The sequence below is a fragment of the Arvicanthis niloticus genome, chromosome 26, assembly GCF_011762505.2.
Source record: "Arvicanthis niloticus isolate mArvNil1 chromosome 26, mArvNil1.pat.X, whole genome shotgun sequence".
Classification (NCBI taxonomy): domain Eukaryota; kingdom Metazoa; phylum Chordata; class Mammalia; order Rodentia; family Muridae; genus Arvicanthis; species Arvicanthis niloticus.
In genome coordinates, this window is record NC_133434.1 from 26,169,575 (window position 1) to 26,182,830 (window position 13,256).

General features: G+C 40.8%; 1 protein-coding gene across 7 annotated transcripts in view; it reads right to left on the bottom strand.

The window, feature by feature from the left end:
* The window catches only part of Scaper (S-phase cyclin A associated protein in the ER), a 325,065-nt gene that overhangs the window by 31,158 nt on the left and 280,651 nt on the right, over positions 1-13,256 (bottom strand). For all 7 annotated transcript variants that reach the window (XM_076925321.1, XM_076925318.1, XM_076925323.1 and 4 more), the window contains one exon: positions 4,542-4,776. In XM_076925321.1, the coding sequence (XP_076781436.1) occupies positions 4,542-4,776 (235 nt within the window). The remainder of the gene's footprint in view (positions 1-4,541; positions 4,777-13,256) is intronic.

Below are 13,256 nucleotides of genomic sequence, written 5' to 3' on the forward strand. Positions count from 1 at the left end.
TCATATCTTTATTTGAGGTCTTGCTGGGTTTGAAACCAGGTCAGACTGTAGCTTGGAAATTTCAGTCACTTCACTGTGTAAATTGAGTGAAACAGCCCTGCAGGTGGGCCCTGCTATAGTGCTATGACTGCTGACTTTAAGAGTGTCTTCTGCCGCAGTTCTATTGCCACAAGACAACCCCCACCCAAGTATTTTTCAAGCCCCAGACACTTCAGGAGGGCTTTGCTCCTTTAAATCAAGTCTTGACACCTTCTCAGTTCAGCCCTTATTTAATTAGTCTCGTCCAGCATGCTGTGACCTAGTGCCCTCTGTTTAACCTTTCCTGATAAGAGCAGGTCAAGGGGCATGTATGTTTGAATATAAAAATCAAACCAATTTTTCAAGGAAACTATATTTCCTTTCTAGCCAGAATTAATTGCCAAGTCAGTACATTGATTTGTTTCTTGAGACCACCTTCAATTGTTAAAAACTGTCATGGCAAATGCAATATACAGTATCACTGACCTCCAGGCCACTTGTGCCAATATGATTTCAGAGTGAATTCACATTATTTGCTGAGGGGGAGATATTTTAACAGCCTTATTGGTACATGATGAAAATGTTCTAACAGATAACCCTTTTGTTGTTATCACATGATAAGTTTTCCATAAAACAAGCACACAGATATGCAGCTCTGAAGAAAAGGAGACAAACATGAATGCTACACTCAGCATCTCCCAGGACACTGAGCAAATGCTTCAACTTTACAAGCCACACAGAAAGGAACTCATTAAAAGCATCCACAGAAATGCCCAGCAAGTGGGTTGCCAAGGGTGGGCCCAGACTCAGAGAGCAGAGGGTGTCAGTTCATGTGTCTGGGGCCTAGTACATGCTGACCAGCACAACGTCATTATGTAATCTCCCCTTACTCTTCTGTTTTGTGATGTAGGTGCTTCTAACTTGCTTTAGCTGAAGGTAATGGATCTTAAATGCTCAGATGGCTGTCCAAGGCCATACACTTTATGGAGAGACTGTTCAGTTGGGCTCAGTCCAACTCCGAGCTCATGGGTCTGTGGCCCTTTGAATTTCTGTGACAGCTGGAGGATGAGGGGAACACCGTGCTCAGCATGTCATCTTGTCTCACTCTTAGAGGGGCTCAGGACACCCGCCTCAGCTCAGGTTTGCTCTTTAGTTCCTTCTAGCCTTTTATGGTCACCTCCACATTTTCTCAAGTCAGGTCCATGCTGAAATATACATTTTCCTTCACTCCACTGGAAATCTCTTTCCCCATGTCAGATGTGTCACACAGCTTGTTAAACAGTGGTGCAGTTCATCAATGCCCTCTCAATTATCTTACCTATGTCTCTCAGCCTGGGAGGCTTAGGAGTGATTCAACTAGTGTGTGTGTGTGTGTGTGTGTGTGTATGTGTGTGTGTGTGTTCTATTGTTGCTATTGTTTCTGAGACAGGGTCTCATGTAGTCTTGGCTAGCCCCTAGCTCATTATGTAACTGAGGTCTTGAACTCCTAACTTCTTGTTCCCTCCTCTTCCTTCTTTCCAACTGCATTGGGCTTTAAAAATTATTACTATTCTTATTTTTTAAAAGATATATTAATTTATGTGTATACACAGTACTTGCAATGCATGTATATATGTGTACCAAATGGATGCCTGGTGCCTACAGAGATTAGAAGAGGCCATGTGATCTCCTGGAACTGAACTTGCATATAGCTGTCAACTTCATGTGGGTGCTGTAAACTAAGCTTGAGTCCTCTGCAGGAGCAGCCAGCAATTTTAACTACTGAGTCCCCTTAACATTATTTTTGAGACAGGTGTGATACAGGCTGCCCTCAATTTGTTGTAGTCTTCTTGCCTCAGTTTCCAAGTGCTAAGGTCTATACAGGTATATGACTTCTGAAACTAGATCATAAAAAGCCATGCAGCTGCTGTCTGGGTCTTTTAGAACACTTGCTTTCCAGAAGCTTCCTCTTAGGACCTTCCCCCTCAGGACTCTGACATCATAGTCATTTGAGAAGCCTGAATTATCCAGGTAGGCTGTATACAGGTACTCTGGATGATGGCCCTCCGCAGACACAGTCTTAGAGGTACCCCAGGCATCAAGCGTGAATGAAGGAGCCTCCGGACAGTTGCAGGTCCTACTTCTTCAAGGCACACTTACCCTGCCTTTTCCTTTAGCCTTGTGAGTTTCTTGGCTGAAGTCTTACCATGATGCAATAGAGCCAAGCCATCCTCATGAGATATGAAGAGCCCTACAGGATTTCTGAACTCTTAGAGTCTGAGATCACAATACAACTGATCACACTGCTATTACTTACTCTGTTAAGTTTAAGTATTTGGTTTTAAATGCATAAAATGACTGGTTTAGGTATGTACTTTTTCATAATCTGTGGCAACAAGGAAATCATTTTATTTGATGGGAAGACTTCTGAATTCTATATTCTGAGGTCCTCTGATAAACCAATAGATGTCATATGCAGCCAGAAGTGAGACTCATTGACATTTTCTGGAGCAGACATCTCTCATGAGGTGTGTGTGCCTGTGAACTACTCCAATTGTGCAGACTGCACAGAACGGCAAAGCCTACTTCAACTACTTTAGAAACAGAAACACGTTAATCCTACAGGAGGGACTTTTGTTCTTGTGATGGATAAAGTGACTCTACAAAGTTGAAAAATACAAGCTCCAATAATACCACTCACCAACTTCCTTTACAAACAGAATCCTAGGAAGCCATTAATTAACTGAACGTGTGCCATCAGTTTCACAACAGAAGTGTTTCTGATAGTAGAGGCGGCTATCTTCACACAATACATCTCTAAAGCCCCTTTTCCTCTTAGTAAGTAATTCATCTAAGTTATGGGTTCATCATCTGCCAAGTTTGCTCCTTTTTAAAATGAAATCACTCTACAGCTAATAAACGGACAGGGAAAGTCTATTCCTTGGGGCTTGCTCTATAACAAGTTCAGTGTTTTTGAAAATTAAATTTCCTACTTGAAAAAAGTCTCTTTTTAAGCTGACAGTGTGGTATTATATAGCAAAAAGCCATTTTCTTTCTTTAGCTATAAAAACTTAAATTATAGGGGTTTGTACAGTTATATATAAATGCACTTTACTTTGGATACAAATCAGTTAAATCATCTTTAGAGTCATATCAATCAAAATAACTAAGCAATTTTGGTTCTATTTCTATAAGAAACCATTAATTTTTATTAATATTTAAACATTGATGGGATGATAATACTTTTATCTAAAGAATTTAAGACAGAAGATTTATAAGTGGCAATGTGGCATAGGTTAAATTTAACTGGAGGGTCATGAGTTTTGTTTCAGCTAAATAGGACTTTAGGCAAATTATTTGTCAGTTTCTCCATCTGTAAAATGGGTACAATAACATTTTTCATAACAGCTATGAGAATAAATGAGAAAGCACATTTAACATTTAATGTGACCAGAAATCATATAACTCTACAAAAGAGATTAACAAATGCTATATATACTTTATAATTCTACTTATTGTAATCTGGGATCTCAAATTCCAGAGAAGAACTTCCCATTATATACACATTAAAAAAGTAACTTTTTGGAAACTGGAGAGATGGATCAGCAGTTGGAAACACTAGTTGTAGTTCTAGAGGACCCAGGCTTAACTCCTTGAACCCATATGATGGCTAATAACTGTCTAGAACTCCAATTCCAGAGGGATCTGATATCCTCTTCTGGCTTCTGCTGGCACCAAGCACACACGTGGTGCACCGACAGACATGAAGGAAAAACATACAAATGGAAATAAATCTTTAAAAAAAGTTTTTAAAAAGGTGAATTTGGGAGGGGGCTCTGGGGAGATAGATCTCAGTGAACAAAGTAATCGGTGTGCAGTAATGTGGACCTAATCTTAGCTTTCCAGCACCTGTATAAGAAGTCTGGCATGCCAATGAGTGCCTTAGCCCTAGTGCTGAGAGTGCAGGAGACAGGCAGATCCTGGGGGCTTGCCTGCCAGCAAGTCTCCCATAAATGCAGAGCTCCAGGTTCAGTGAGCCAGGCGTTGTGGCACTCACCTTCGATCGCAGTACTTGGCAGAGGCAGAGAGGCAGAGAGGCAGAGAGGCAGAGAGGCAGAGAGGCAGAGAGGCAGAGAGGCAGAGAGGCAGAGAGGCAGAGAGGCAGAGAGGCAGAGAGGCAGAGAGGCAGAGAGGCAGAGAGGCAGAGAGGCAGAGAGGCAGAGAGGCAGAGAGGCAGAGAGGCAGAGAGGCAGAGAGGCAGAGAGGCAGAGAGGCAGAGGCAGGCAGAGCTCTGTAAGAGCAAGGCCACCTGGTCTTTGTAGGAGTGCCAGGTAAGACTACACAGTGAGACCCCAACTGAGGAGGGGGTGCGGGGGAGACAGAGAGCAATAGAGGAGAATACCCAGCATCCACCTCTAGCCTCCGCGGGCGCGCGCGCGCGGGCGCGCACACACACACACACACACACACACACACACACACACACACACACACAAACTTTTTGTTGGTTTAAAAACCAACCTGAACCAAGGTTTTGTAAGTACCTGAAAAGCAGACAAATTAAGAACTGCAAAGCTGTTGAAGAAACGTAAACTCTGAATGGCTACTTGGATGGTGTTCTGGGTGTAACTCTCCTTGGGACTAGTGCTAGCGTCTGAGATGGTGCCGTGGAAGAGGATACAGTAGAGCATGTGCAAAACTCCAGCTAAGTCTGTGGCCTGAAGAGCAGCTGTCAGCCCTGTGGGATCCTGGTGATTATTGTCAAATATGCTGTAGGACCTGAGAAAGAAAACACAACTCTGAGAGAAATCTAGTCAAAGGGTATTAGGATTTTTATAGGTTAAATGGAACACAACAAACAAGCAGACCATTAAAAGCAAACCCTCTGAGTTGTGTAATAAGGTAACAAGAGACCTCCAGGAACAAATGTAGCCCTCCCCACTAAGTGCACTGAAGCTTCCTTTCCTTCCCCGGGGACACCAGCCTGTCCAGGAGTGGTAACTGAGCACCATGCAGTTGATGGGGAGGCCATTACTGCCCTCTCCTCATTGGCAGCCCAGGATACTCCACTATCTCTAGTGCCTACATCTGGACGAGCTGCATAGAGTCTGTAAGAGCTTTGTGGACTTGGCGATCCAAACACTGTAGTTTTCCTCTCTGGTTCTTCAGAGGGGATCTTCTCAGGGGAAGAGGCTACAAGGAAAACATAGACCTTAAAAGCCCATAGTGTATCCGTACATTGAGGCAAGATGCTTCAACTGTTTTTGTAGGCACTGTTCTAGATTAAAACAGTATTCGTGGATATATTGTGGAGGCCATGTCTGCAAACAGTCAGATTCAGTCACTGAGGTATGCTTATTAATGAAACAGAAGAGGCAGTTCAGTGGTAAATGAATTTTTAGTCAACAGTAAGCCAGCAAGGTTTTGCTGAATCTATCTCATTCCTGGACTAAGGCATATAAAGCATGTAGGACCAAGAACATGCAGTTAAAGCAGATACCACTGCCAAGTACTCATTCATCACTGCATCCCTGGTTTCCAGGAAGAAACAATAAAGATTACTCTCTGAGGAAACACCCCTTCTTAGCTCATTGCTAGTGTGCTTGATGGGGCCCTTTCTTATTTACCCTGACACAAGGTGTCTAGACCCAAGCTTAAACTGTACATTTTATTTCCCTAGTTGTTCAGTGCATGTCACACTCAGAGACAGCAGGCTGTAGAGGGCCACTTTTGTTACTATGCTTGGAAAGAATTCTCACTTTTCCTTTACTGGCTCTGAGAAGATGGAAATTTTGGAGGTGTGATAGACAGGAGTTCTACCTACAGCAGAGACACACCCTAATGTTCCTTGGTGCTGTTCCAAGTGGGTCAGTTTCTGCCTTTTTTCATGAGACTTGGCTTTTTCTCTGGGAAGTTGTAAGGCTCTGCTCAATGTTTTTCCTTCATATGCTATCATCTGTACAGCTCAGCAGAAGTGGCCATGCTACCCCACTACCATGCAATGATATCCTTCCCAAGCTCTTAACATCAACAGGCCTTTCTTTATCAGTTGTCATCTCTTCAAGCTGGAATGTAGATGGGAGAGAGGCACTAACGGCCTATGGTTATCTCATTATCTTGCCCCGAAACATTCAGAAGATATCACTAATTAAGTAAGAACTGGGAGGGCTGGCTAGTGAATTTCTTGTCTAAAGGGATCATTTTATTGTTTTTGACTTGGTAGTTGCATTGAAGTAGAGTTTTACTGATAACCCTAGTCAGCATTTATGCCTCAGATATATTGTTTCAGGTATTGCTTGGAACACATCTACAAACCATGATACACCCCATATCCCTGTACTCTTTTCATGGAATAATTACCTCATGTGAAGTCTTTTCACAGTTATAGGGAAGGTACAACTCTCATGCACAATGTAAGAACTACAACTTAAAGCAGGTGAACTTCTTAAGTAGCAGAGGCAGGGGCATGATGCAGGCCTTATTACGTATGCTCTGCCCAAGGACCAAAACATCTACACAGAACAGGACGCGGTTTCCTATTTTTTTCTCTGCCTTTTCTTAAGACAGAATTTACAACTAACTGAATATTGTTGAACATAATACAGTTTTGTGTCATCATAAGGAGATATTTTGTAGTATGCTACCTAGTAAAGATTCAAATTTTAAAAAGGACTTTGATTATAGCCACATTTAGAGCACTTTTTATAAAACTTGTTAGTGAGTATCAGTTGGCCCTTAATGCCACCAAAGTCAAAAGCACTAGGGGTCAGACCCTAACTACAGACATGAAAGATAATAATTTGTCTACAGTTATTATATAGGTTCCAAAAAGAGGCCCAGGTTTGGATACAATGACTGCCTGTTTCCAACTCTGAGGACGCATGACTCTGGAGACAAGAGTTTTATTATCTTGGAATCCGAATGCTGATTTTCCCTTACTGTGCCTACTACTTTCAACAGATTGTTAGCATATTGTAAATTAGATACTTAGGAGTACAGCTTCACTGCTAAAAATCATGCTAAAAAAACCTTTCTTAGCAATTACAAAGTGATATAAATTCATTATTTTTTCTTCTGAAGAATAAATGCAAAAAACCAACCAGTTAAACAAACAAAACAAAATAAAACCCAAACAAAAAAGGGAAGGCCATCAGCTCAGTGCTTCTCCCTCACCATTAGCAGGGAAAGGGCAGATCCGACAGCCAACGAAACAACACAACTTCAGTCTTTGGTGAATATTCTCCTGAGGAAATAAAAGTGTTGGCTGAGGAAAATCAACCAAGTACTCAGGGACTGAGATTTGGAGATGGTTCAAAACCACATAGAAGAAATCTATTCCTTTAAAGTGAGCTCATAGACTGTAAAAGAAGCTATGAGGGCACACGTGGCTCTTAGCCTATGAATTAATGCAAACTTGAAGGAACACTGGGAAATATTTACTTTAACATTTTTCAATCAATCTGTGTGTGTGTGTGTGCACATGTGTATGTGCACTATAACATATATGTGTAGATCAGATGACAAGATGGGAGGCTTTCAGGGATCAAACTGAGGTAGGCAAGTGCCTCTACCTGCTTAGCTAACACACTGGTTCAATGTTTACTTCTGATTCAACTTAAAATATAGATAATTTGTCCATCAGCAGACTCCTGGCTCCTGTTGGGTCTTAACTGTAAGTTATCTAGTCTCTTTAATCCCAAATGTTTATAGTATAAGGCTTTATGCTTATCAGTCATGCACTATAAAGTTTTTCTTAAAAAATAATTATGCTATTAAGAAGAAAAAAGGACACAAGTTGTGTGTTGCAGGGAAGGGGCAGGAAAATGGGAATGTCTCTGGGAGGAATTGAGAGGAGGAAAGAATATGATCAAAATATAGTACATACAATTCTCAAAATAAATAAAAAAGTCTTTAAAAATACATGAAAGATGTTAAAAATCAGATGTGAAGTTCTGTATATCACACTTTAGAATTTAAAAACTTTTCAATATTTACTAGATTATAAGTTTTTAAATTTAGATTACAGGACTAGAGATTTTAGTGAAATATCTGAATTCACTAAGACTAGATTTGAATGAGAATAAGTATAAGTAGGCTATCATTATTGCCATGTAGCATCTGAAATCCAAACCTGCTTTACAGGAGCATATAGTTAGGCAAAAAAGCAGCAGTTTGCATGGGTATGGAACATGGGCCATCCATCACACAGCTACTAGCCTCAGCTAGCCTAAAATAGCAGTGTGAATGTATGTGCGTGTGCACATGCATGCACGTGTGTGCAATTCTAAACTCTATAACCTCTTCTCTCTCATTTGTCCCTAGTTTGTCTATGTTCATCTTCCTGGCTTCCAGCATGCTATAGAGCTGATGACCATCCAGACGATTCTCACAGCTTTGGGGAGTTTGTTTCATTCAGTTTTTACTTCTAGAATCTCTGAGGCATCTTGTGAAACTTCCATTTCAGCCTCAAATCATAAAACCACACTTAATAGTCTGCACAGTGCTGGTGTGGAGTGGATTAAGTTTGTGAATGTCCCAGTGATGGATGAGAACTTCACTGTACAAAAAGAAGTGAGTTATTTCTCAGCAGAATTCCAGTTTTTTTTTGGCTCTTAAATCTTGAAATATTCCAAGAAAGCCAATCTTAATCTAGTGACATCATCATATCCCAAGCTTTGTGTGAGCACAAAATGAATGATGCTCTCTTGGGTACTCTGCTCAAAAGTAGAAGTACCTGTGCTCCAATACTAATGCCGACAAGTAGAAGGCGAGGAAGACCTGGGCCTAACCTGGAGGAGGCTGCAGTCCAACAATGCTGGGTCTATCAGCTCCTCACTACTGCTGGAACAAACTGTCACAATCTAGCGGCTCTAAACAATATGAATGTGGTATTTTATAGTTTTGGAGGTAAGAAACTGAAATAATAGATATCATTGTGCTAAAGTCAAAGTGTCACAAACTGTGTTCCCTCAGAAGGCTGCAGGGCAGAAGGGTTATTTTCTCTTACTATTCCCAGCTTCCAGGGCATACCCAGACCTCTCTAAGGCCTACAGCCCAGCATCTTCATTCACATCTTTTGAATACATGCATCTGTGTTTAATGCCAGCTGCCAGGTGCCAACTGAGAGCTTTCTGGTGAAGAGTCCCTGCCTCGGGGATTTGTGCTTCTTCATGTGGTGGCTGGGCTTTGGCTAAGCCCAGGAAGTGGAGGAGAAAAGAACAAGAGGCCCAGCACAGCCCTGGGGAAATGAAGTGACTGGAAGGGGACAGAGATCCTTGCAGGGAGAGAAGGCAGCTCAGGGTGACTGACTGGTCAGCCCCAGATCTTGGAAGTACAGAACAGGGATGTCTTGCAACAATACTTCTCATTTAAGACACTCCCTAGTTTCAAGTTTTCATACTGAAAACAGCAAAGGGTCCTGTGCTGACGCATAAGTTTTGGTTTGTTTTACCTTTCTGATCTCTAGGTGAGCCACAGAGGCTTTGTCATAGCCTCTACTGCCTTGCTTAGTAAGGGGTGAGTAACTGGGGATGAGGGTGGGGCTCTGAGGGCTCTATGAGAACCACAGCCCTTTATCACACAGCTTTCTGGTTCCCATTCTTGCTTTTCTGAATCCATTCTTCATGGAGTATACAAATGCTTTCTTTCTTGACTTTTAAAGTCATTTTTCTGTTTAAAAAACTCCAATTTGTTTTCCATCAAATTTCTTTCTTTCTTTTTTTTTTGGGGGGGGGGGGGTCGAGACAGGGTTTCTCTGTGTAGCCCTGGCTGTTCTGGAACTCACTCTGTAGACCAGGCTGGCCTCAAACTCAGAAATCCGACTGCCTCTGCCTCCCAAGTGCTGGGATTAAAGGCTTGCGCCACCACCACCCGGCAAAATTCAAATTTCTAATGTTTGTCTTCCCCCATCCCCTGGCACTTCCTTTATTTCCTATTACTTTCTTGTTCATCAAATTCCACACCCACTAGTTTTGTTTTTGGAACACAGCAACTCAGGCAGGACCTTGCCATTCTTTTCAACTAGAATATTCTTCCCTTGACTATTTTCATGGTTGGCTCCTTGGAAGATACAATTGTCATTACCCCAGAGAAGCTGTCTCTGACAGGCACGTGAGTAAGAACTCGGATGGCTTCTAGTTTTCCAGTTTCCCATGGGCCTACACAGTACAATAAAGATAACTCACCTTCCTCTGCACCTTGACAGAATTCCTGACCTACCAGATCTGAGAAACTAGACTGTCTCAAGCTACTCAACTTCGTGTAATTTGTTACACTACCATAGTAACTGGAACAGGAGAAGAAAAGCAAAAGGAAATATGAGACCATGGACATATTTAGAGAGAAAGGCAGGGCTTGAAGAGTTTGCATGTCACTGAGGTACAAGCACGACTAGCACAGGCAGTAGCCTGGTGTGAGGACACCCTGTAAGCCTCAGAAACTCATCAGTGGCAGAGCTGGCTCTGTAATAAGTAATAAGCCCTATGCTGTTGGATATATTCAAATAGAAAATGGCAAGGTCATTGAAGAGATTAAAACCTTATTGCAAGACTGGGTGATTTTAAGGTTCTTTTCAGTCAACAGAGTGTGGTAGCAGATCACATGCTGAGAACTGATCAATGGTGACAGGTCTGGACCTGGATGCCTAGAGACCTGTAGAACCCCTTTTATATTTTGCTTTAGATGCTATTAATAGCCACACCTACTTTCTTCATTCTCTCCAATATATCATTCATACAGTACTTGTTAATGCTTCAAAATATGATATTTAGCAGGCAGGCCATGTTTCTGCTCAAAGGCTATTAATGATACTATTGCCACCACAAGATACCAGAAAATAATTTACATTTTTATATGTTAACCTTGCCATCATCTGGGAGAGTTTACCTAAAGTACTACATGTTATTCATGTTTTTCTACTTTTATGTCTTTGTTTATATGTTTTGTCTGTCTTTTCCTTAACTCTACATATTATCATTTCCACTTTTTTAGGTTTGGATTAAATTTTAGCCACTCTAGAAATTATGTAATCCTTGTAAGATCCGAGAGACCTCTCGCTCTTCTGACCTCTACTGATATTGATGAGGATGGTGGTCACCATTATTAAGCATTTATTTATATGTGCTGGTAGCCTGCTAAGCACTTGCATGTATTGCATTCTATCTCTGGTCCCATTATCTTTTGTCATGGATATTTGTATATGCACCTTCTTTTTCCTCCTAACTTACCAGGTCCTTGAGGACATAATATGAGCCTTGAATCATTTCTGCCTTCCCCCAAGTCTAGCATAGGACCCAGCATAGAGCAAGTGCTGCATAAATATCTGTTCAATGAATGGATGGAAAGGTAGGGAGGCAGAATTAAAAGTTTACCTTTGTTTGAACAAATGGTTTGGAAGCATCCTTAAACATTTGAGAAACACTCATTTATACCCACATGATTAGTGGGCTAAAGTGTAAATCATTCTGATATTTTTATGACATTAGCTTCCAAGTATCATTTGGCTACGATATATTTTGTTAGTATAGTTTGGATATGGAAATGGAAAACATATATACACATGTCAAAAAAAATCCTTTTTATATAATGATTTTAAAATTTAGACGTCTTCTCTAGCCAATTATTATCAACCATCTCTTACAAGCTCTTCTTTCCCCTCAGAGTTGAAAGATTTGCAAGGATTATAATATATTATATATATATATATATATATATATATATATATATTATATATTATAACAAATATATAAATTTATATTTGTTTGCTCATTTAATATTGGTCTACTGCTTCTTGGTCCTCTGTTGCTCTATTGTATAACTGCAAGCACAGCTACGAATCTGATAAGTCAGTGCAGAGTACAGGAAAGCCGGTGTTGACTGACTACTTTCTGATCCTCTTAGTGCTTCTGAGGAGCCCACATCTTATAGTAGGCTGAAGGCTGAGCACAGCTGATCGCGGATTAGGATGCTGCCCAAAACCTGAAACTATCTTTTTTTTTTTTTTTTTTTTTTTTAATTTTAACTTCCTGTAAGACCTGGACTAGAAAACCAATAGTAACAAAAGCCAAAACAAAAGCATTTCTGAAAATCCTACTATAAATAGTACAGATTTGTTTAAGTGAGTAAGAATTATTGTTTGTGTCCAATTTTCATTTTAAAATTCTGTAGTAATCCTAAACTAAAACCAATTCTTTTATCACATTTTCACATTTTCCTTAAATAAAGACAAGTTCATTGTTCAAAACCAAGCCTGGTGTAGAAATCTTGGGCCATGCTTTCTTCCCCCCATACTGAAGCATAGATTAACAGCACAGATTCCGACACTCTAATTGTCTTTCAGAATACCTAGGTAAAAATGAAAAGCTTAAGGGCACAATAGGAGAGAAGTCCACAAGCTGACTTGCCTGGTCTGCATCACAAAGGCCTGGCTGAAGGCAGTCTGCAGTGTTTACTCAAAGCACTACCAATCAGTCTGCCTGATTATCTCAGGCTCTGCCAGTTCAAGAGGCATTTTTTAGAGGACACTGTGGCTCTTCTTTGTCTTTTATTCTGGTTACCAACAAAAGGGCTTTAAGGACAAGCCTTTCTTGACCTTCTTCTGGTTCGAGGCTCGTCTCTGGTAGCCAAAATGGGCTTTTGGTAAATTCTTACAATAAAGCAAAAACCACCGGTCCTATTTCTTAGAATGGGTTGTGAGCTAGCACAAATTCTAAGTCACGTAACAAAATGCTTGACCGGGTCACTACAGTTCATAGTTTAGAACTAGACTTCCTATGAAGACAGGGGGACGGCACGGATGGCCTGTCAGCATGCAATGTGAATGACTGCCTGGCAGAGTGCGCCTGTCCTGGCCCTCAGTGCTCAGGGAATGCTGAGAGACTGAAAAATGACAAGAGTAAGGAGGGATTATATTTTTTCCCATTTTGAGAGTAGAGTACATAAACTCTTCTAGAATTTCCCGGGTAAAAGGAATCACAAAACCACCTGGCCCTATTTTTATGTCCAAAATAATCTGCTTTTGCAGTAAGTCCTGCTATTAGAAATTTGCTAAGCCACTGAAGTTGAACAAAGAAATTGTATTGGAGGAATTAAGAATTCTAAGAAACCATCAGGAATAAATCACTACTAACCACTTAATCTTCTCAAATTTGGAGACTATATCATTTACTAATCAAAAATGACAAGTCAGAAGCCTGAAGGTCCATCTCCCATATCAATTTATTGCTTGCTATCTGATTTATTCTACCTCATCTTACTGCCGT